This window comes from Delphinapterus leucas, chromosome 10 (genome assembly GCF_059928025.1).
Source record: "Delphinapterus leucas isolate spDelLeu-1000000601 "Yukka" chromosome 10, BTC_Dleu_Yukka2, whole genome shotgun sequence".
NCBI lineage: Eukaryota > Metazoa > Chordata > Mammalia > Artiodactyla > Monodontidae > Delphinapterus > Delphinapterus leucas.
Window position 1 is genome coordinate 85,369,563 of NC_143138.1, and position 25,321 is coordinate 85,394,883.

At 44.5% G+C, this 25,321-nt stretch overlaps 1 protein-coding gene across 12 annotated transcripts in view; it reads right to left on the reverse strand.

Annotated features, from left to right (window-relative positions):
- Positions 1-7,991: 7,991 nt before the first annotated feature.
- The window catches only part of FOXP1 (forkhead box P1), a 502,532-nt gene continuing 485,202 nt past the window's right edge, over positions 7,992-25,321 (reverse strand). For 11 of the 12 annotated variants that reach the window (XM_089918160.1, XM_089918159.1, XM_022572557.2 and 8 more), the window contains 3 exons: positions 23,834-23,903; positions 18,885-19,051; positions 7,992-12,854 (listed from right to left, as the gene is read on the reverse strand). In XM_089918160.1, the coding sequence (XP_089774286.1) occupies positions 12,710-12,854; positions 18,885-19,051; positions 23,834-23,903 (382 nt within the window). In that variant the 3' untranslated portion in view covers positions 7,992-12,709. The remainder of the gene's footprint in view (positions 12,855-18,884; positions 19,052-23,833; positions 23,904-25,321) is intronic. The other variant, XM_089918161.1, reaches the window with a different exon arrangement.

Below are 25,321 nucleotides of genomic sequence, written 5' to 3' on the forward strand. Positions count from 1 at the left end.
CTGTCTTGGTCTTGGTCTTGGTCTTGGTCTCAGCTCTTAGTCTTTTTTTTTTTTTTAATTAAAAAAAACAAAAACTTTATTCAAGTATAGTTGATTTACAATGTTGTGTTAATTTCTGCTGTACAAAGTGCAAAGTGATTCAGTTATACATATATATATATATATGCATTCTTTTCCATATTCTTTCCCATTATGGTTCGTCACAGGATATGGAATATAGTTCCCTGTGCCATACAGTAGGACCTTGTTGTGTATCCATTCTCTATACAGTAGTTTGCATCTGCTAATCCCAACCTCCCAATCCATCCCACTCCCACCCCCATCCCCTTGGCAACCACAAGTCCGATCTCTGTGTAGGACACGCTGCATTCAGTCGGTCACCAAATCCTACCCAGTTGATCTCCAAATGGCCTCCTGGGTCCCTCCCTCTCATTATCCACATCGTCACTGTTCATCTCATCCTTTCTGACTGACGGGCGATACAGCGGCCTCCTGCACAGCCCCTGGGCTCTCTCCGTGGCTCTTCCAAAGTTGTCTTACGGGATCCCGCTGCCTGCCTGACTACTCTACTGCGTACATAGCCACGGTATCAGCTCTTAGTCTTGTTCTGGGCTTCTACCTGTGGCTCTTCCTCTTCGGTCTCTGTTTTCCTTTATTTCCTTTTACTTAGGCGGCTCCTTTCCGTGTTATAGCACAAGCAGCCAAGCATAGCTTTTAAGCTCATGGCCTGGCCAGTCAACAGTTTCTTCAGGAAGAGTATTTCTCTCAACGGTTTTCATAAAAGTCTTGGGATGAGCTCTGAGCAGGAAGGTAAAAGTCCTGCCGAAGTAACATGGACAGCGTGGGAGAGGAACCCAAGGAATAAGGGTGCTGTACTTGCAGAATAGAAATGACTGCTGGGAAACGAAGTCACTGGACGTCCACCTAGATGATCCTCGCTCACCTTTCAGGTCTTAACTCAGTCTTTTGTCTTTGCAGAGCTTTTTCTTGACCCCTCCCCTCAAGAGCACATTTCTCTGTGTGTGACACATCCTTGGAACACTTGGAAGTTTACATTCCAGTGTGAGGCTGAGTACATCCAGCTAGAGTGCAAAATACAGGAGGACAGGCACTGAGTCTGGTTTTCTCAACACTTTATCCCATTTCTTAGGAGTAAATTCCGTGGCTCACTCTTGACACACACATATACACACATGAAATCTCGTTTTGTCATTATACCTGTCTTGCCATGTGAGAATTTTTACTGAAGCTTAGAGACACTTGCCCACATTTGCACAGTTATCCAGAGGCCAGGGCGACTGAAATCCCATTTATCTGGCTTCGGTCCCGGGCTTCTCTGCTTCTGCTCTTAGCCACTCTCATTGCCCCCAAGGCACGTTCAGGGTGGTCCCACAGGGAGCAAGACAGAGTGAGCCTGTCCTCGAGGAGCTCACCGTCCCTCTAAGTGTCCTGTCAGGGACAACGGATCTCAGCTAAGATGGGGATTCCGGATATAAAGGTTTTTATCTACCTACGAGAAAGACTTTTAGGGGATTTTATAGGAAAAAAACCTCAAGGAATATGTCAGGCCGCTCTCCATTTCAGGAAGGAGCAGAAATAGTCCTCTTTGACGGGAGGCAAATCGTAAAGACCCTGTGATACACAATTAATTCGGAGTGTGTCCATGCCTGGGCACTGTTCTCTTGCCATTGTATTTAATAGTGGGCACAACGGGATAAATTAGGAGTTTGGGATTAACACATACATACTACCATATATAAAAGAGATAACCAACAAGGACCTACTGGATAGCACAGGGACCTCTACTCAATATTCTGTAATAACCTATATGGGAAAAGAATCTAAAAAAGAGTGGATATATGTATATATAACTGAATATATATATATATATATATACACACACACATATATGTATATATAACTGAATCACTTTGCTGTACACCTGAAACTAACACAACATTGTAAATCAACTAGACCCCAATATAAAATAAAAATTATATTTTAAAAAAATGGCGGGCACAACAGGCTGTGGAGGGCTCACATTTAAATGGTTTTTCTCCATGTTATTTGATAACTTTGTAATATCTTAAAGAAGAATGTCAGTGATTCCACTTTAAAGCCGTATTGTCACATGAGCATATGTGGTACCTTAGGTGAGAGAGAGGCTCTTTAGAGGTAAGTGGTGTGTGACCAGTGCCAATAAATGGGCTAAAAGAATCGGCCATGGAGGCAAATCAGCCACGGAGGCAAATGCCAACTCTCCAGCTTCTCCTCCACGCAACCTTGAGTGTGTTACTTAGAAAGCCCCAGCGTCCGCATCAGTGAGATGCGGGTGATCATTCCTGCCTGGCAGGTTTGGTGTGAGAAACTTAGAAAAGATACTTGGCTTGCTTGGCCATGAAATACAGTGGAATGGTTTACGCAGGCAGGCTCTGGAATCTGACTGTAGGAGTTCCGATTCCACCTCTTCCCTTCCCAGCAGGGTAGTGTTTGTTCCTTCACCCAACAACCGTGAGTGTCGATTCCTGGTCCACGTGCTGGGGACGCAGCAGCTGAGCACACAGCCAGGGTCTGTGCCCTTGTCGTCGGAGGGAGATGGGCCGTAAGCAAAGACACACGTGAATGCAGAATGCTATGAGGCACTAAGTGCAGTGGAAACAACAGAGTGCACGAGGGGGCTGTGGAGTGTGGAGGGTAGGGCAGGCAGGCAGGGTGCCACGGACGCCGCATGGTCAGGAAAGGCCTCTCTGTTGGGATGTTTGGAGGGAAGAAGCCTGTGTGCCATACGGAGAGCCAGGAAAAGCCCATCCACTGCAAAGGGAAGGGAGACTCTGAGCCCTGAGGCAGAGTGTGCTCGGGGCCCGGGAGGAGCGAAGAAGCGGCCAGCGTGGCCCCAGGACAGGGGCACTTCCCTCCCCGGAATGCGAAGCTGATGTAGCATCAACTCCTCAGGAATTACTGGGCTGGACGGTGTAAAGCACTGGGATTTGTTAACAAAAATTATGATTCTGCCATATGCATGATATATGGTCCCTGCCAGGCTGACTCTATTTAGTGTTTTTCTGTAAAATTTCTTGCTGACCCTGCCCTGAAGTCCATGCCTCTCAGACTCCAGCTCTTTTGCCTCTGCTTAGAGCAACTTCTTCCTCTTCCAAGCTGCCATACCCTTAGACATCCTTTGGGTTTCACTTAAACATGGTGTGTTCCCAGAAGCTTCCTTGACGGTCCAGAGTGGATGGGTGGTCTTCCTGTGTATTCCTGGACTTCCCTTCTCATTAGCACTCAGTGCATTACAGTGCAACCTAATGTTTAAGAACTCTCTTCCCAGTGAACCATGGGCTACAGTGGGGCCAATGCTGTGTCTATCTTGTTCCCAGTTTACGTCCAGTGTTGAGTTGGAGCAGGTCATTGAATGCATTGAATGCTTATTTATGGATGGATGGGTAGATGGTTGGAAGCATGCATGCTAGTGAAATTTGCTCCTAAGAGGGCATGTCAGAAGGCCGGGTTCAATTGGACAGCATTCCAATAGTGGTGAAAGATGGAGTGCCACACACACTGGTTCATGCTGAGATGGTAGATTTCATCAAGAAAAGTTCCCAAGGGGAATATGTTATTAAATTTTTAGAACCTTAAAATTGGAAGGAACCCTTCTGGTCATGTAGTTAAATGCCCTCAATTACCAGAAAGAGGAAGGGGAGGACCAAAGACATGAAGTTACTTACTTGCTAAAGTCACCCAGTTTGTATGGTCAGGGCTGGGTCTGGTCACTTGGCATTCAGGTTCCCTAGCATTTGATTCCAAGAGCGTGCTGGGCTCTACTTCTAGGATCCCAGGATCCAAACACTGAAATGCTCCAAAGCAGGGATCCCCAACCCCCAGGCTGCAGACTGCTCCCGGGTCCACGGCCTGTTGGGAACCGGGTCGCACAGCAGGAGGTGAGCGGCGGGCAGGCGGGCGGGCGGGCGCGTGAAGCTTCATCCGCCGCTTCTCACCGCGGGCGTTACCCCTGAACCATCTCCTACGCCCTCCCGCCCCGCCACCGAACCCGTGGAGAAAGTGTCTTCCACGAAAAACCGGTCCCTGGTGCCAGAAAGGTTGGGGAGCGCTGCTCTCAAGGATCGTAAAAACAAAATACATCTAATGCTGGGCAGGCGTCGGAGGGAGTGTTAGGCTATATCCTTGGGGTTGGGTGTTTTCAGGTTTTGATGCATTTTGTGGGCAGGAACTGACCACTTTTCGTGTGATAGCTTCTAAAGCCTTCAGCCTAATGGAATACTTTTGAAAGTAGTTTAATTTCTGGGTCAGACACACCGTGCTCCGACCTGCTTGACAGATTTTCTTTTCCCTCCACCGGCGGAATTCTAATGTAGCAAACTTGATTCGAAAATAAATTATTAGTAAACATTTGAAAGTGAGAAACAAATTATTCCTAGAACACTTAGCTCTTTCTTCCAAATACACACTTGAAAATTGCTAAGACTCTATTCTGTGAGAATGCTTGAATCTCTCCCTAAATCATAACACGGGTAAACTTACCGAAATATTTTTACAATTTTATTAGAGGTTTTAATTCACTGCTTTATCTCTGTTAGACTGCAAAATAGCTTTAAATATTCAAGCGGTAATTAATGAATCTTTTATGTTGCAAATCAAACATTTTCATCTGTGCGCTGGTGGAGTAGCGTTGAGGCAGGCTTTAAAGAATAATTGTTTTCCTGGATTCCACACTGTTGACTAGCGTGTACCTTACGTTTGCATGCGTGGCCTTGTGGGGCTAAAGCTCAGTGTGGACGGTCTGCTGTCTTTCTGGAGGTCAGGATTTCTTACGTGTTTCTTGCCAGAGACATTCCCAACTAGATGGAAAGTCTTTGAATGTGGAATTTTTGCTTGAGTGCAAAATAATAAAAAGCATGTGTATGTTAAAAAAAAAAAAGAAAAAGAAAAAGAAAAAAAGGAACAGCTTAATGGCAAATAAGCATTGGCTTACATTAATATTCTATTACAGTAAAAACTTCTATTTAATAAATTTTCTCCAGACTTTCCTCCTGCCCCCAGAATCTCATGTATTTTTCTAAGTGGCATGCCTACCTAAAGAAAGTGTACGTGATGCATTTGATTTATGTTAAGTCAGTAACGTGCACAAGCCGTTTAAAATTGTATTTTAAGTGTAGAAATATCAATCCACGGAAACCCGTGCAGTTCCGTATATCGAGAAGGGAGGACTATAAGCTTTTCAGAGGCTGAAATGCCTTGTAAATACTATTCTATTTGGAAGATGTTTTTCAAACGTGCTGCTTTATGTCAAGTAGCAAGAAAGCAAGTCCGAAATCCCACAATTTAGTTGAGAATTGAAAATTAAACTGGTATTAAAGACTTCACATAGCAAAAGAGTTTTTCCTTCCTCTCTCTGTCGCTAATAAGAAATGAGCCAGCGAGAGCAGCTCCCCAGAAAGCTCACAAAAGGACTGACAAATGCGTCACTGGAAGTCACCCGGTGTTCTTCTGTGGCCTAATTAATACTGGACTGGGTGACATTTATGTATCAGAGCAATAAGCTAAACAGGAAACAATTTATGTCACCTAAAGCTTTTTAACAAATCGATGCAACTATTTGTAATTGCTTGTTTCACAAGATTAAAAGTGCTAAGGCCTGATCTTCGCTCACAGATTTGTGGTCAACCTGACCTGTGCTTCCGTTGTTTTAAAAAAAAAAAAAAAAAAAAGAGAATTGGTGATCAGCAGTGACTTCCATCAACTAATCCATATTGCTAATATTTCTGGAATTTTAATGTAGTTACAATTTATAGCCGATCAAATGTGGTTACCTAAATTGCTGTTGCTAGTAGACAGCTTAACTGTCTTTATTAATTACAGTATAATTTAATGTTTGAGTCCCGGCACTTGTGTTGGTCATTTTTACAGCTAGAGCAGTTATCTGCCTTATGACGATCCATTTTAGCATTTTCAATGGAAATTTGCTAATATGATGAGTGATAAAAATGTCACACGCTGGTAAATAATGATTATTGCTTTGGCTGAAATTAATTCTTGAAAGGCCGGTTACCTTCAAATTAACATTATAACTTGAAGCTTGTCTTTTTCCCCTTTTTCTCCGTCCCTACATTCCTGGTAGGAGCCAAAGAAAAGGCCGGCTGATCATTTCAAATAGATATATATGTGTATTTTGGGGGTGCTAAGCATGGAATCTCATTTTACAATCAGAGTGGAAATAAGATGACATGGGGTATTATTTTTAAAAAAAATAAAATGCTGTTTAAAAATAAATAAAAGTCGGTTATATCTAGAGTGACGGCGTTCTAAGCCAAATATTGTCCCACAGTTAAACCAGTGTTTTTGTATGTAATTTAATTTCCCTCCAATGTGAATTCTGTCTTAAACCTTTCATCCATCAGTCAATTCGTTAAATGAAGGTTTGAGACCCAACTGCACTTTATTCAGATAAAGACTCCTTTTATGTGACTCAACTAAAGATGAAAGATAAATTGTGACTATTACCCTACACCTAAACATGTAACAGCATCAAAGAAGGCACAACCTCGTAAGTCAAGAAAGACTAATTACACTATGTTTTATAATCTTTTTCTGGGGGAAGGGGCAGTAACAGCTATCATGCAGCTGGTTAGTGTAGGTGTGAAACTGGCCTCCCTCAGAGTTCAGGCTCTTGATACAAAGGCTCCCGTTTAAAAGAAGAGCCAACAGTTTGGGTTTGCTGCCTTGTTTATCTGAGTGACAAGCCTGAAATAAATGTCAAAGAGGATGTTCCCGTCTTAGAACGATTCCTGAAATACAGTGAAAAATGTATATATGCATCAACCAGCAAAATCTTCTCTAATGCATCGTCCTACTTGGTTTGGGTCCTTCAGTTGATTCAAATATGGGTACATATTTAATTTTACCAACGGCACATGCTGTAAGCCGTGTTTATGTTTAAGCTTGGCGTTTAAAGGAATTTCAATTAACCCTAATTTATTCTTAGTAGCTAGATAAGAATTAAAAGGGTTCAAATGTTTTACTAATTATCAGACTAGAGGGCTTTTAGACAGTGGCATAACTGTATGGGCTTTTCAAAACAATGCTGGGAAAGAACGTTTACATATTCCTCAGTATCAGCCGGTCTTTGCCGAATTAAGAACTGCAAGGTTAATTTTCAAGTCATCTCTTGGCTCGTGTTATGTGCTCTGAATTATATACGTCACAGTTGTATGTCACTGCGGTTTGGCCACTTAGTAGTGCTGCTTTCGATATACCAATTTTTTACTCAAAGAGGATGCCCAAATTCATTAATCCTTAGAATGTGTATGACAGAATAATATTAAAGAGAAATAGCACATTTTTCTAGAGGTCTGCGATTTTTAAAGACCTCAGAAATCAAGATGATTTTTCTGGAAATATTTAGTTATGGGAGCTTTACTCTTTCCATCAGTAAAGGCAGCTATCGAACATACTTTCTGATAGAGTATTTTTATAAAACCATTTGTCCTAATCTCGGCATTTATCATTATATGCAAAAAGATTTCTTGATGAGAATATTATAGATGGTGCATGTTTTTGACATTAGCATTTTATTTGGATGACTAATCTTGCAGATGTGAAATGTGAATGAATTATTCATGAAATTGCCTTCCTCTGAAATTTTAGTTAGCTCTTAATGCTAGTTATTCAATATTTTGTTTTTTCTCTATAAAATGTGATGAAGGAAAAAAAAAAAAAATCACAGTGTGCTTCCTGGAGAGAAAAGGTAGCCTCTCTTTTTCTGTTTTTTTCCCCAATTCTCTAAGTGGAGACTTTCACTTTGAAATCCTGAGGGACGAGAGCTTCAGTTCTCCGTGATGATGAAAGCTTTTAGTTAAGATTGATTTTAATTCTGGGAGGGAAGCAGCTGGTGCTAAACCTAAGGCATATGCCGAACACACACTCTGAGCAGGTCGGAAGGGGAAAGAAACTTAGGCTGTGGCGACTTTTACTACCAGTGTGAACAACCAGCATTTTTATTGCATTTGAGAATGCGATCATGTCAGTCATTAGTACTGACTACACAACATTTTTTTTTTTTTTTTTTTTATTGTCTGTATCCACAGACACGGAATGATGGAATTACAGTTGATGTCACGGAATGAGTTCCTTTTATGCCTTATCAAAACAAAACGAAATTAAAAAAAAAAAAATTCTTGTTACTGGCAGCACATCTCCACGGAGCACCACGCTGACAGTCCGGGCTGTACCATCTCCATGCAGGCTTCTGGGTAGCAGAGATCATGAGAACTACACCGGGCCCACAAAATGCCTTTGGAATTATAAGTCTCATTTCTCAGGAGAGAAAAGCCAAAATCGACTCTCAGAAACATCCAAAATATCCAGAGGGTCTACCATGAACCAAAAGGTCCCCCAAAGATTCAAAATCCCGACAAGCATGTTCTTCTTGGTACCCTTGGAAACGGAGCTCAAGCTGGAATGCGGAAAGGAGAGGAAATCTTTAACTTTTTTTTTTTTTTTTCCGGGATAAAATAGCTAGTGATGGACATCATATTTTGGGTGAAGAATCCGAGGTGTCTTTACTAGGTCTGACGGAACGCGGGGAATCAGGTCAGAGCCGTCCGAAGGTGGCAGGGCTGGCGGTCACTCTTCCCGTTCATAAGCCTTGATGTTTCCTTTCACTGCTGGTTCAATGCAGGCAGCGTTAACTTGTCTTACAAGGACAGACTCTAGGGACAACAAGTAGGATGGATCCTCATTCCTGACAGTGCATTTGCCCGGTACAAGGGACCGTTCTCCCTAAGGTACGCTTTTCTTTGGGGAAAAAAAAAAAAAAAGCAACAAATTGTCTGTACATCTTGGCACCTTGTAAAGTTTTCTTTCTTTTTTTCTTGTTTTTATACAAAAAGTTCAATAGCTTTGACACTCCCCATGATTAATCACTACTTCACTGATAAACTTTGAAAGTGTGACCCTGGAATTTCATCATGCAAAATATTTACTGCAGCAGGAGAAAACATTGTTTAAAACAACATTTTTTTTTTTCTCTTTTCAAACGCATGAACTTGTTTAAGATAGCCAGGAAGGCAATGGTAGGATAAACACAAGGGATAGGAATGTATCAAAAAACAGAGGAACTCACACCGGCAGGCACAAACACCAAAAAAACCTGTACAAGATGCTCCGATCAATGAGAACAGGAAAAAAGAAAAAAAAAAAGAAAAAATCTGTCAACTATGTTACAATTCTAAAAGCCAAAAAAAAAAAAAAGAAATTTGGGAGTTTCTCCCTCCCACATGTCAGGAAATGTCATCCGATATTCTGAAAGCAAGAATAACTAAATAAAATACATGTGCAGCATATTCTGCAATTCCATTACATACAGTAGTTTTTTTTTCCAAAGGTTTTTTTTTTTTTTTTTTTAAAGTATCGTTAATATAAAGCAGTTGCACAAAAAGCAAAGGTGTTTTGACAAACAGGTGTATATGCATTTATTCCTTTTTAGGAACAATATCTAAAAAAAGAACCACCCTCCGCCCTCCCCCAAAAAAGACAAAGAGTCACACAGACACATCGGGATATATGTACAACATAATAAACCCCATCCTAAAGAAGCAACTGGGATACCCCCAAGGGATACAGAATCAGAATTGGAAAAATCAGAGTGAAGTTTGCTTGCTGTAAAGCCTGAGAAATTTTTTTTTTCAGTTGGTTCTTCTGCAAGGCTGTGATACCTGCAAAGATATGTAAAAGCTAATTTTTCTTTTTTTTTTCTTTTTGCTACAGTCTTTAGACTAAGCATGCAAGACATACGACTAAGTGCAACTGAGTGAAATGTTTTTTTTTTTTTAAATTTTAATCATTCCCTAAAGGTTTGAACTGAGGTATGCGTACTAACAGTTTCTCATGCTGTTAACTTTACTCATGTCTAGCTACACATGCTGAGAATGAACTAATCTACCAGATTTTTATCCTCTTTTGAATACCAAACTAACCAGCAACCACTCAGTTTAGAAGCACAGGGCCCCCTTCCCATGACCCTGTCTGGCTACTGCCTGCACATCATGACGCTGCCTGGAAAAGTTGGAAAAAAAAAAAAAAAAAGTAAGTCTCGAGTGACCACAGACTGCTCTTTATAGAGAAAGCAGTGTGAAGCTTCAAAAGGAACTGCCAGAGAAGTTTTTGTACCAAGCTGGTGAGTGGACGGGAATGTTACTTTTTTTTTTTTTAAATGAAAAATGCTGACGCAAGCCTAATCCGGAAAAAAGGAAGGAAAAAAAGGAAACCTTTTAAAACAAAAACAAAAACAAAAACCCGGAGGATATATATGCCAAGATAAACCCAAATGAATGCAGTGATCATAGCACAGTCCTTAAACAAAAGTGGCATACAATCTTTCTTTGAAAAAGAAATGTCTTCTAGAAATACTACATTACGTGGTCTAGTTCAATTGTGGAAGCTGTTCTGTTCTCTCTGAATTTTACCTTCATTGTATCTTAACTGTCTCCTCGACTGGACACCCCCTAAGTTTCATGTGCTGTACACTGGTTTTTCTTCTTGGAGATGGTAATCCCTTCCTTCTATTGCTCCCTTAATACTGTGTCCTATTTCTCTCTTCAGTAGCCCCATAAGTTCTCTTTACAAGAATGCGTTTTGGTCTCTGTAGAGGTACAGAAGGAAAAAACAAAAACAAAAACAAAAACCGAGGACTGGAAAAAAAAAAAAAAAAGTAACAACTTTGGTTCCATTACCTACTTGGTCTTCTAAATGTCCTCTATGATGAAGAAGCAGTTCTCTTAAGTTAGCAATAGCCTATATCTCATCAATTGCCTCTAAATTATTTTGCCTCCTTTGATCAACAAGAAGAGGATATTTGGCTTCATCAGATAAAGCATAAAAACAGAGAACATAATTTACCTTTGTGGAATATCTTTGGTAATTTTAGGGGAAAAAAAAAAAGAGGTACAAAGCATATAAATTAAGCTCCAAAAGGCTCTTAAACTAAAACAAAAGCTACACTCCTAGGTAAATAAATGAGTGACAGGAAAGCGGTGCAGCGTGGAAGCGTTCAGGGGTTCCAAGGACTGAGGCTGTACTGACCCATGACTGTCATGTTCTGTGCGCCACGTGTGTTTCCCCAAAAGCCCAGGGCTGAGCTGTGCCCCCATCTGCCTGATGTCTTCTCCTGTTGGTTTTTGGGACTGGGTTGGTGGGATGATACTGCCTCCCATGCTGAACTGCTATACCAAACCTGCACATTGGAAATGAACACTTTAGCATTTGCTGAACCCAGTTCTCATTAACTCGCATAGCAAGTTCAATCTGAAATCTAATTTGCATTCAGACAGATGAATGCCACCAAGCAGGTCTGAATGGATGTTTCGGTTTGGGGCCACCACGACTTTCAGCACAGTTGCTCAGGGAAGCCAGCTTTTGGGCCATTTTGCAAACAAAGCAACCCACACTGGTTTCAATAACTGCGAGAGCCTGAGGCCCATCTCAACTAGGTCATCCCAGGGACGGGCTTCCACAGCCACTGTCAGTCGAACTACTGCGAGAGTTTGTTTTTTGTTTGTTTTGCTTTGGGGGTAAGGGGGCTGCTGCCTATGTCTCCTTGTGCTGGTAAGCGCTGTGGCATTTATTAAGAATGATGGTAGGTGCAATATTAAAAAAGAAAAAGAGGAAAATCTGAAACAACCCCCTTCCCACCTTCCAATACTGCTTCATGGAATGAATCTGCGTGGTTCCTAGGGTGTCTCTATTTTTTCTTTTTTTTTTTTTCTGTCATTCATTCTCTTTCTGGCAGGAACTTCACGTCTGGGTGAGAGGACCTTCACGTGTAGAGTGCAGCATTTGGGACCTTTTTGCAAAAGATCAAAACGGAATGTTTTCTGACTTTCGAGAAAACAGTGGTGATGTCTGAAGGGACATGGAATGAGTGACAGAAAACTACGAACGAGAAATGACATTCAGCTTCGTATAATAAAAACACCTATTAACATTCATCACAAGGTACAGAAAACTTGAAGCCTCCAAGAGGCCGTGGGCCCAAATGGAGGCCTGAGGTCAGAACTTAAAATGGTATAGGAGAAGCCAAAAAAAAAAAAAAAAAAAAAAAAGCAATACATTAAAAAGTTTGGGATAATTATTTTTAAACCCTCCCCCCAATACACACACAAAGGCCTTCCCCATCCCAACTGGAAGCAAAAAAAAAAAAAAAAAAAAATGGAGTAAAGGCAGTGATAATCAACATGCAGTACTGTGCAAATAGGTCGTCCATTGGAATCCTTAAATTCTGGGCAGAGGCGTGGTCTGCAGCTTAGGTGCACATGCTCAGTTGGGTGTCCTCACTGTCCAATGTCGGCAGGACTGCAGTTCAAAGTCTGCTGCTAAAAGTGAATCAGTTTAGCAAATTTACAACACTGATGTTGACTGTTAAGAGAGGAAAATCCCCAGTACCAAACAAGTCCATCCAATGCACAGAGTACAAATTCCTTTTTTCAACAAAAAGTAGAAAAATCAAAAATACTCCCAAATGGGATTCTTGATGGCACTAAGAGTTAACACATTGCAGAGTTGTCAAAATGTAGTGAAAAATCCTCCAGACTGTACAACCAATGGAGAACGATTTCACTGCTAACTTTTGACGTGTTTTGTCTTGTGTGCGCCCCCCCCCAATCTTCACGCTCTTGGGGTCGGCCTGCCCAGATGTTCACTCCACGTCCTCATGTACTGGTTCGTCTTCGTAATCTCTGTCGTGGTCAAAATCTGGACTGTGGTTGGCTGTTGTCACTAGGGATAGCGGCCCTTCAGCTTCCTCTGGATCCAGGGGCTCTTCTTTGACATGTACAGGATGCCTGGAAAGACAAAAGAAGGTTCACCGTGGGGACTTCCCAACGCAAGTTACGTCGGGGGTTTTGGGTAACACAAAATCCCCAGTCTAGAGCTGTGATGTTCGACACAGCAGCCACCAACCACGTGCGACTATGAAAATGAAGACAATTTAAAATTCCATTTCTCAGTTACACCGGCCACATTTCAAGAGCTCAAGGGCCACATGTGTTGGCTAACGGCTACCATGTTGGATAGCACAGAGGGAGAAATTTCCATCATCACAGAAGGGTCTCTGGACAGAAGCATCAGGGGGTGTGTCCTCCTCCCGTGGTGTTTCTTACCCTGTAATGTGCACACAGATTCCCGTGGGATCTGGTGAAAATGCAGCCTGTGACTCAGCAGGTTTGGGGTGTGGCCTGAGCCTCTGCATCTCTGACCAGCTCCCCGGTGATGCTGCTGGTCTGAGGACCACCCTTTGAGTGTCAGCTAACAGGCCCCATCGTGGCCTGCTGGGTGGATGAATACAAATCTTCCAATAATCCCGTGAAGCAAGAATCGGTTAACGCAACAGTGGTTTGTGGGGGCCCCTGTGTGCAGGAGGCTGGGCTAATCACGGCTTGCTGTGTGTTCTGCTTTGCTAGTTAACATGCAGAACCTGTGAAAGAACTCTCCGGAGACCGACCCCAAGCGAGGGTCTATCATTAATCAACTTCAAGCAAACACAGCAGAGAGACACCATGATACATGCTGGAAACTCCAAATTAATGCATATTTTTACAAACTGTCAATAAGGCAAGAAAAGCCCTGCCAGGGAACACAAACGGAGAGGAAAAGGCGCGCTCAACACAACAATATGATAAGAAAGCAGAGCCCCGATCAGAATAATAACGCTGTCAGCTGTAAACAAGGCAAAACATGAGGCCCGGCTGGTAGCGGCCACCGGGACGTGGGGCTCCGATGAGATCTGCCGACTTGCTCATTATAGCCCAGCGCACGGTTCACCCGAAGGGGCCTGCGGGGGACCACGCGAAGCACTCCGATAACAATTGAGAAATGTTGTTCCCAAATCATATTTACAACCGATCCTTTGCAAATACAAATTACCTTCGGTGGCGGGGCTTTTGATACGTAAAAGAACCATTCAGGTTTTTTCTTTTAAAAGAGAAGTCCCATTGCAGGAACGGGCCGCAGAAAGGAGGATTTTTTTCATTGACGTTATCAAGTATTACTAGTAATAAGAGGAGGTGCTGGGGATGGTGGCCTTCCTAAATAACTGATGTTGTGTGCAAACCCCAAAGGCCAACTTGAACCCTTGAAAAATCAACAGAGGAGTGCTTTGGACTGCCCTTTGACGCGGGATCCTCTAGAAGAGCAACTGACTGTAAAATGAGCACAGCCTAGAGAGTGTCTGGGGGTAGATGTTGGGATAAATAGCTTTTTAAAAATAGGGCCCGGGGCTTCCCTGGCGGCGCAGTGGTTAAGAGTCCGCCTGCCGACGCAGGGGACACGGGTTCGAGCCCCGGTCCAGGAAGATCCCACGTGCCGTGGAGCGGCTGAGCCCGTGCGCCACAACTACTGAGCCTGCGCTCTAGAGCCCGTGAGCCACAGCTACCGAGCCTGCGTGCCTGGAGCCCATGCTCTGCAACGAGCGAGGCCACCGCCATGAGAGGCCCGCGCACCGCAGCGAAGCGTGGCCCCCGCTCCCTGCAACTAGAGAGGGCCCACGCGCAGCAATGAAGACCCAACGCAGCCAAAAATAAAACACAAAATAAATTTTTTTAAAAAAGCAAAAAAACAGCAAACCATGAAAAGAAAAAATAGGGCCCGTATTCTTACAACCTATGTGCAAAACGAAATATACCCAAGTTTCATTAGAGTAGAGTATGTTTTACTAGTTTGGCTCCATCTAGCTTTAGTTTTTTAATGGGCCTATTTACTTGTGTTTCAGCATCAAGATCCAGGACCGTATGCATAAGGTGCAGAGCCCAGTGCAAAGTGAAAGTGTGTTTGAAAAAGTCGTTGAGGATTTCGGAAACAGCTGAGCGTTAAAACTCTTAAGTGTGGGATCCTGCGTGACTGCATACATCGGCGTTGCCTGGGAAGTCAGCGCCGGTAGGACTCCCTATATTGTTTTGGGACGAGTTAGGTGTGTTGATTTTTATTCCTTAAAAAAAAATATATATATATATATATATATATATATATATATATATATATATCTCACCCATAAACTCTAATTAAGGTAGACTTTCTTGGTTTTGCCTGTCTTCTCCCGTTTGGGGCCGTGTTTTTACATATTGTACATGTAGCAAGAATGTGATTATTTTGCTACCTTTACAGTTTTAATTGTTATGGCTATGAGATCCCAGTGTGATGACATTAGTCCCTTAATACTGGGCATTTGGGGGTTGTCTTTTGCTCACCCCCACACCCCGCCCCCGCCTTGATCTTTGTATAACACAGTGACCGCTTTTATCCATATTTCTGTTGGTTTACCTCCTTAGGATAAATTTCTAAGAATAAAATTGTTGGAGCGGAGGCGAAAACATCTTCCGGTTCTTATGATTTAGTGCGATATTAACTGCCAAAGAAGCTTCATCCATAGACTCAACCTCATCAGCCCCAAGCGCTGCTTTCTGAGAACATCGTGTTGCCGAGCAGGTACAATCAGGAAAGCTCAGGTTACCGTAAACGGTGTTTGTTTTTGGATGACTGACAACGGTGAACATCTCTTCACGTTTCAGTTTCGTATTTGCACCATTGAGAACTGTTACTTCAAACATTACCCCCCTCCTGTCCTCTGGTAACGTGGTTCTTGTGACACTGATTGGATAGGAGTGTTGCTGGGTTGTATGTAGCCTGGATTGAGAGTCAGCTGTTTCCCTGATCAACATTTTCCTATTTTCATTTTTTTAAACTACCAGATGTATTCATCTTTTCTGGTTTACAGAGCTGAATTTGATGACAGAGATGATACAAGGCTATATGGGTGGGAGGGGTGCTGGGCCCTGGAAGAGACTGGCAAGTCTTCATGAAGTTCTTGCTTTGTAATTTTAGACTCGGACAAATGTTTTGCCAGGCAGAACAAAACAAACAAAATCCCCCCACCCACCCACCCACCCAGTCCCGCCAACAAGGTAGAGTTCACGGGAGAGAATATTTTGTTTTCCCCTGAAATCTGCAACCCAACTTCAGGACGGTTATTTTCCGTCCCAAAGACACAGGTGACGACCCTATGCATGCTGGCTCAATCCCAGCACCTACTGCCCAGTGGAAGCCCAGCAAAGGTGAACTGACCAGGTCTACAGTGTGACAACCTGACAACACAACCAGGTGAGATACTAAGGCTTCTTAAAACTCCACAGAAATGAAATCCAGCTTCACGACGTTTCGTGATACCAGCAGATCCCCGCCCCCCGGCCCCCTTCCTCCCCCGAGGTGGGGCAAAAGCAGTAACTCAGGCATGCAGGGCTTTAAAAGAAAGGAGCTCCATGCGAGATCCATTTCAGGTAAGATGCACACTGCTGAAGATACTGTGTTTCGTGGTCTCCCAGGTGCCTCCTGGGAGATGGAGCTGCACGTGGCGCCTTCTACCCTTGCAGGTCGCGCCCCCCCCCCCCCACCGCCCAATGCCTTTCTCTCCGACTCCTGCTTCCGAAAGGGCTCCCAGTGAATAACTGCAAAGCCCCACATTTCCTTTCTTACATCTGAGTAATTCCTTTGTTTAGCTACTCTGGGAACAGAAGAGTTTTTAAGGCAAGCTGACTGGTGTTTAAAGGCACAAGTGTTCAGAGGGTGTGGGCACAGCATGGAGTATTTTGCTTTGTAGCTCCTTTAGCCCCATCAGGATAAAAGTATAAGGCCCCAAAGCCATAATTATGTGACTACTTTGTAGCGTTTGTTTCAAGAGACAGACAAAAATGTTGTGGGGTTTGAGTGTCACAGAAAGGGTAAGAAGTTCTATTTCGACACTCGATGGTAGCTGGGCTGCCTCATTAACCGAGGCCCTTTAAGCCTTGCTGTAGAGTTTATGGCTGATTTATTCCCAGAGAACAGAACAGGTGAGAAACAAGTTGCATCATAGCAGGGTAATGCACGTTGGACAAGAAGGAAAACTACGTCATTACAGAATTTGCTTAATGGAAATCTGAGATCAAAGAGAGTTAAGCATCTCTCACAAACACCGAGAGTAGGCACAGGGAATATGGGCTGATGACCAACAATTATTTTTAGCAAAATCCTTTATTTTAGTGTAAACCTGTGAGATTTGAGCAATAAAACAGTATGCTTTGGGGCATCTCTATGCAGGGTTTCTTAAAAACAAAACACACGCACGCACACCAGTACAACCTTCATTTCGTTAAAAATTAGGCTGATTGCTTGCTGTAAAGCAAGGCTTCTGGTAATACTTGGGGTTAACTCGAAGTCTGAAATAACTTTATAGTGACTCTATCTTGTACAGCAAAATTAGCCTCACTCTAAACTGCTGCGAGAGGTTTTTACCCAAATACCTTTTTTAAAAAATTTTCTTCTCTTTCTTCAGCGATCCTTTTTACTATAAATAATAGGAACACACATCAGGTAAACGTCAGCGGTCTGTGGATACTATGACAGACAAACAGTCTCTCTTCCACTCAGTAACTTCAGATGCTTTTGCTCCAGTAAGTATTCCTTGAAGCAGCGCACACGCCAATTTACGTGTGCTCTGAACTTCCTTAATAGCTTAGTAAAATACTCCTGTGGTGACCACGATTTTGAGATGAATACGGGTGTGATAATAAAGTCAGAAAGACCAGGTTGCTTGACGAAGGAAGATCGATGGCAGTAGCGGCGTGAGAGAGAAACACATTCTTAAAATGCTGTGGAGTAAATGCTAAGAGACTGTTGATGTAAATTTAAAACGATTATTTTCATCTTTAAAGGTCCTTTTCAAAGCACTTTGGGCATGCAATTCAAATGCTAAAGAATCAAATTTCAGATTCCTCCAAACCCACCAATTTACCCATGCTGGCAGACAGCATTTTGCCTTTGTTGGTAGGTGCCAGTTCATGCTCTTGCTAACTGCCACAGGTCATATTTTCCATTCTGATCACTCAAATGCTCTTAAAATAAGACGTTGGTCAGGAATTCAGAGACGCTGCGTAGACAAGGGGTTCGCTTCTAGGAGCTGACAGCATGGTCAACACTGAATAGGTTTATCCCTTCAAAGCGGGCAGCGGGTTTCGCAGAGACTCGCTCAAAGCCAGAGGCTGTCATTCGACAGCATCCCCTGCCAATCCTCTCTGGGGAAATGTGCTTTCTTTGCTCTTTTAAGACTTTTCCTGGGAGACGGGGAGTCGTTACCGTCACCCCGCCTGCCTCCCATCACCCAGCCAAAAGGGGCAGCACGCACGGCCCCGTCCGTGGTGTGCCTGGTCCTGACGCCACGCACATGCAGCCTGGGATAGCCCTCGTGCCTCACTCCGTACGCTTCTGGGCGTGCTCATTACACTGCCGTCTGCTGCTATAACGCTCCTGTTAATTTTCCTTTTGATATTTTAAGAGCAATCTATAAACCATGCCGCCTTTCGTTCGTGCCATCGTCAGTGCTTGGTAATGACGCTTCGGCGTGGCGTCCGCGCTTCCGCGTACCACATACCCAAGTAAACGAGCATCCTTTGCCTCCCCGCTAGCTTCGGCCCGCCCGCACGGTGAACAGACAGCGAAGAACTCTGCCACCGGGATGCGTTCTACTGCTATAGGAGGAAAAGGTAAGGTGGCTGCGAGAACGGGCGAGCGAAGGCCAAAAGCACAGGTGTCACCCATTGTATGGCCTTGGGCACTCGTGGGGCCGCGTGAAGCCTACTGCTGTAACGGGAACGTCAGTAAACGGCCCTCCTAGGTGCGAACCGAGCTGCAGGTTTCTGGACGCACCCACTTCTATCTGGGTTCTAGGAAATCAGAAGTTACAGAGAAGGTGTCAAAAGCCGCCAGAGGAGAAGGGGCCGGTGTGCACCTAGAACAGGGGGACCGGGACGTGACGGCAAAGGCGTTCCGGGGTGGCGGGTACTCACACGGCTTGCATAGGGGATCTGCCCGGGCTGCTGTCGCTCTCGTTGCTGTTGGTGTGCTCCATCGCCCCGTTCAGCTCTTCCCGTATGGCACTGGCTAGGTTGCCCAGAGTGGGGTTTCCCATGGAAGCGGTAGTGTATAGAGGTATACTGTTCTCAGCCATCGAAGCCTGCCATCAACCGAGAGAAGATTTATGAAGACAGGGGTGTACACAGACGGGGAAGCTATCAATTATGGGTGGATTCAATGATCTTCGGTTTCACGTCATTCTGGCACGGGTTGGAAAAGACAAGTTTCTAATAGGTGTAGAAGGATTTGTGCTTTACAAGTCAGGCTGCTGACACAACGGCCCAGGCTGGGTCTCAGAGAGCTAGCTGGAGGGACCAAAGCGCCCGTGGGGAGGGAGGGCTCAAGTCAGCCCTGCTGGGTAGAGGCATCTGGGCTTAGACAAGGCTATCTACCAGTAACGAGGTTTCTGTCTGATGCCTTTTTTCAAGAGGAACGGAACATTTCTAGATCACAGGGACATATGATGGAATTTTCATTTCTTTATCCACTTCGATGACTGACTCCAGTATTGGATGTTATTAAAGATCTGAGCAGATTACTCGGGCCACAGAGCCCAAACTGAGGAGAACTTCCATAACCATCTGTCTTAGAGCCCTACAGAAAAGGCAGAGATTATAGAAGTGGAATCCGTTTTTATCTCCCCGCCCCCATCATTTCCACTGGAATGAATTATTTTTGAATCTTTTTAGCGTAGTTTTCAGATAATAACTGGTTGAACGGTAACTCTAGGTAATCTTTCAGGCTCTGACCAATCACCTGGAATTGGAGGACTGAAGAAGAAAGAAATCTCCGGCAAAAGGAAGCTGTAAATCGTATTTCCTTTGGGTATGTAAGTACATCCTTACTGAAGGTGACAAAGTCCCTCCCTCCAAGCGAGTGTCAGCGACAGAGTGTGGAAGTGGCGGGGAAAAGAAAGAACTCCTCAGCTCCGTGGTGGGATACTGCTCATTGTTTTTATCCTACTGCGGTTGAATAGAACGACCGCCCCAGTCCTGAGATGCGGACAACAGTCAGACATATCACTGGGCTGAAGTAGCCATATTGTTGCATTTGGGTCGTGATCCTGACCCAGTGACCCTTCATTTTATTAAAAGAGGACAGACGTTCAAAAACTGGCGGCTGTAACTGGACCCAGATTTATCAAAACGGCCCTCTTGCAGACTACAGTACGCCTGCCTTTCCATCCTAATGAGGAAAAAAGTGCAAAATCACAAGACAATCTGGCGTGGCGACTCCAACTGGCCAGCCATACACGAGTCCAAACTGGTCTAGAAATCCTGGCTCTGGTGAGACGGTAAGAGCCAAAAACCAGGAGAGGACGCGTACAAAGCTGGGCTGCAGAGAATCCGCCTATTAAGACAATCGCAGTCTCACTCGCTGTACAAACTCCAAAGCCAGAAACGCCTTAGCCATCCCAAGCCCCGCGATGGATGCCCCATCCACACCTACCGCAGCCCTGGCTAAGGGACTACTTCAAAGGCAGGCCCTCCGCAAGCCCACGGCTTTCCCTTCCCTTCCCGCCACTTCTGAATTTATATAACAACTGCCTTCTTTTAAAAAATGGAAAAAAAAAAAAAATCCTGTTTTCATTTCCAAATGTGGTGAACTCATTTTGATGAACAGCACATCTGAACATTCCTCACGCTCCTGCAGTTTGTCAAATAATTTGCATCAAGTACTTTTTTCAACAGATCTCTTGTGACTGCAATAAAGCACTTTTTTCTTTTTTGGCAGAGCGAAAAGACAGACCCGCTGCCCGATTTTTTTACCCCCGCCCCAAGGTGCAGCTGGACAAGCATCCTGACTGTCTTTGTTTGCGACAACACAGTGGTCCTGCCTCTCCCCGACATGGAAGTTCTGCTGGGACCATCATGTGAGTCTCTTTTTCCTGGAAATACCACAAAGCCATTTCACTGCTACAGTCAGAATGTGGCGAAAGTGGGGCCCCTCTCTAGCTTGGTATTTTTTCGCAGCTTCTCAAGTCAGTCAGAGATTGCGAAGTAAAAACAAAAAGGGAAATGTTTCTAAGGATGTAGTCTTTGGGACGAGCTGGTCACGTACAGGGCAACCTCTTGGGGATGTATTCGTTCTCCGTGGCTCTTAATGCGTTCTAGGGCAAAGCTATTTCCCATGGGGACTGGATCATAAAACCTGGGCTGACAGTGGTGAAAGGCATCCCAAGGTAAGCATTTTACACTGATCCCTTGATTCTCAGACAAAAAAAGACGTAAATGAAAAAAAACCAGCCTGGTCGCCTTTAAAAAAAAATGATCAAGTGGGCTGCGTAGAGAAACCCGGTGGCTCCTTCACAATAGAGCCTCTTGGACATTCTCTGAGCGACGGAGCAAGCAACCCACCCGAGCTTCGAAAAATGTTCACCAACGGCTTCGGTCTAACCTAGTGGTTCTTTCTTTTTTGGTCGTTGATGTCTATTTAGGAGAGGGGGCCGGGGCGGGGGGGAGGCTTACAGTTTTTATAATGGACCTAATTTTATAAGTGGTCCTATGCCCACAGTATGTGGTTTCATATCACACTGGCCCCTCTGCCAGAAAAAAAAAAAAAAAAAAAAAAAGAACAAAGGTCCTTAAGTCAAGGTGCAGAAGTCCCTAAGTCCTGTCCCTCTTGGAATGTTTGTTAACCGCTCTGAGACGCCCGGGGGAAAGGCAGTCTATAAATACGAAGCTTTACGGTTACCCTTAGTTACTTCACTTTTTCAGAGCATACTGCAATCTGTCCCGAGTCCAATGTTTTATTTCTGTAGTGGATTCGGCTGTCCTATTTTATATATTGTATATCACGCGTTATGTTGCTCTAGTAATCTTTTGAAGATGTTGTTCCACTATTATTTTTACTTGCCTTGAAAAATGCAAGTGGGCGGGAAGGGAAGGCCTGCTGGTAGACTCTTTATTTAATTTGCACAGCAGAAAGTTGTCCTAGGGGACTGTCTACTGACCCGGGACCCAGACTCCTAGAGGAGAGGAAAAAGATCCGTTCCTCAAATCATGACTTGAGATGCACGTATTCACCTCACTGCAGGATGGACACCAAGTGTTCTTGGAAAACAGGCAGGAGAGTTTGGGGCTATGGCTGAAAATAAGAAAGGGTGCAGAGGAGGCCAGGAGCAAATGTTTTAGAGGTGAAACACGAACAGTTCTGTAATGATAAAGCCTCCTAATTGACATTAGTCACAGAGTCAAGAGAATCCAGAGGATGGAGGATCACCGTTGCCGGTGGGTGGTGGCTGTTGTGTCGTCGTTGTTGGTTTTTTTTGGCCCTGCCGCCTCATGAATGTAAAATGTGCCTGTGATCTTAATACGATTCCAGATAGAGCAGCCTTTAAATTCATACTTTACAACACTCCAGGGAAAAATAGTTACTAATGAACGGTATTTACAGTGGCAGCATCTAAGCGTGCTTTTTATTTGCTTTTCGAAAGTTACTGTGTGAACGAACACACACACACACACACACACACACGAAAGCTAAGGTCAGTGAATTTGCCTCTGAACTGAAACTGCGTAAGAGGCGTATCATCCATCCTCCGGAGCCTTGAGCTCCTGCTGACCGGACTGGGAAAACGGTTCTCCAGGGCGCAGGGGAGGTGCTCGGCAAACCGTTGTTAAACAGGAATAGCCAGAGCTCCCCTCCCGATCGCCTCTTCACTGCACTCTGTTCCCCTCAACGCTGAGCGTCTCCACCGAGTTTGCATCATTAGCGTCCCTTAAGGAGCCTTTTTTACACTTCTCTCATTTGCGCCCTTCCCTCACAAAATTTTAGTAATCTGTTTGTGCGTTACAGCCCTTTGCAGGAGCCCATGACGTTGTCATATTTAAGTATCGAGAACGCATGCTGCAGAGGTCTGTCAGTCACGGGCTAGGATCACATACGTCAGATCTATCTGTGTAGACTGTTGGCATTTAAGTTACCGAGACCCCTGTGGACTGCGGTCTAGAACAATCTAGGTGGGTCAAAATCCAACAGGACCACGGACGGGCCAAAGGACCCTGCCTACCTACGAACTCTGGAGGGGGGGGGGGGTACCCAGGTAAACCTTAAGGAAGTGTACTACAGTCTTCTCTTCGACCTGAGAGATGACTTTACTGTTTGTTGGGTAACGGAGAAATACGCGATAATTCAAAGGCTTGATGGATGCCAGGGCTGCCCCGGTAACTCACGTTTGGGTGGTAACCTCCCTCCTGCTCAATCCCCGTGGCTTCGTCCCCTGGCAACGCCGGTTACGTAAGGAGGGCTTGGTTTGTCAGTAGGAAACAAACGTTCTGCGAGCTTATTACGTAACCTTGAGCAATCCGCTGGAAACCTAAAGAGTCTCTCCTTCAACACCTCTATCGCTTGAACAAAAACAGTTTACTTTTTACCAAGCGAACCGAACCCCACCCCCCGCTCTCCCCCGTGAAAAGAGGCCAAACTGGACTTGAAAAGAAAAAGGAGCAGAAGTTTAAGAAGAAGAAGAAGAAAAAAAAAAGCCCTGCTTTCTCTTTAAACCCGTGAACAATAGAAGGTCATGTGACACAGTGGCCTATCACCCGGCACATTAATAGCTGTGCTAGAGTAATTACACTTGTGGTATTTTTGCCTCAAGTGAAATTCTGAAATAAGAGGATGGAAATTATGATACTGCTGATAAATATTAATAAGTGAACTTTTAATTTTTTTGCCACAATATTCAAAATGCTAAGCATCTTGCTAATGCTGAAGCAGCCCGACGTGCCTGCCTCCAGGGAGTACGATGCTTTGTGCACTTAAGAAAAAAGTTTAACGGAATTAAAATTTAATATCTAATTAGAGCGAGGCTAATATATTTTGAAATGAGTGCGGGAGCCATGTGCCTCCGCGGCACAGTCCGGACGGCCGTTCATCTTACCTGTAAAGCTGCATTGAGAGGTGTACAGTAGGCGTGGCTGGTCTGCATGTTTTTAATAAGGGAAGGGTTACTGCATAAGAGAAAGATAAAAACTCAAAGTTAAACGCAATCAACCCCCCGAGTGTTTTTCGCGAAGTCTCGTCTTAAGCTTGCCGCTATCTTTCCAAATCAATCAGAAATGTCCCCCAGCCAGAAGACCAAAGAAAAGGTGGGTTTCGCCCCCCCCCCGCCCCCCCCCCGCCCCCGCGCGCGCTGGCTTTGTGGGGGCTGCTCTGTGTGAACCTCCCCGCCCCGGGGTGGGAGAGACTTTGCCCGTTCAAGCAAACTGGGGGTAAAATTTTGGATTAAGTAATCATCGCCTCGGGCACTCCCTCCACGGATGAACTTTTGTCTGTCTCACAAAACAGCGACCTCCCTGTAAACGGGTAGTAACCCGCCCGGACTCCAGCAGGAAGGCAGATGCTCTAGGGCCTCGGGCTGGGGAAGTCAGCGAGCGGACCGGCAGGGTTTCCTGGGAGCCAGCGGGAGGAATCTTGCCTCTTAAGCTTCTCCAGGATTTGAATTCTAGAATGAATGCTAGAGGAACGGCAGGGTAGCTCCGAAGAAAAGATCTTCAAGGCTCATTTATTGCCAAAAGAAGATGGAGAGAAGGCTACTCCAGGGGAGGGTCAGGCAGCCGAGGTTGGGGTTCCAGTCCTTCGGGCACAGCCGCAATTTGGGAGGGTACGAGAATAATTTGATGCTGTGTCCATTACCGACCAAATGAAGACAAGATAGATGTTGTTTTAAGGACAGCTGTAGCCAGGAGGGATACAAATACTTTAAAAAAAAAAAAAATCATACAGGAGGCTACTGAGGGAAAGAAAGGGGTGGCTTCCGTGGGCGGGGGGGGGGGGCGGGAAATTATGTACGTTTCCCAATGGTCCCTAAAGGAAGGAGAGGCACGGGTCTCCATTTCTTTCCCATGCTTGGGGCCCTTTTGGCATTCATTTCACTATATTTATATCGTTATACTGAGTGAGCCAAGAAGAAGAAATGTATCCCAGTAAATACACATTTTAACTCTAAAGAAGGAAGTTTCCTCTTCACTTGGAGGAATCAGGGGGGTCACGCAAAAGCACTGGGTTATAGGGTCCCCGTAAAGCTGCTGAATCAAAAGCCAACCGATATTTGCATTAAAGACGTCAAAAAAGCATTATTCAAGGCACTGGTGTTCCAAGGAGAAACGAGAGAAATACATGTACAAATCACACGATTTAGTTCCGTTGCAGAAAGCCGTGGCACTGCTACGTGGTGAAATGCAAAACTATCATGGGATGAGTCAACCATGCAAAGCCAAAGCAACAGCAGAAACAAAAAAACAAAAGCAAGTAAAGGCTCTTACTGTGCGACAAGCTCGTCAAAGTTTTCATCGGGGCAGTATTTGCGAGGACGGCCTCGTTGAATATGGCGGCCACGTTTAAACTCTTCATCATCAACTGTCCAAAA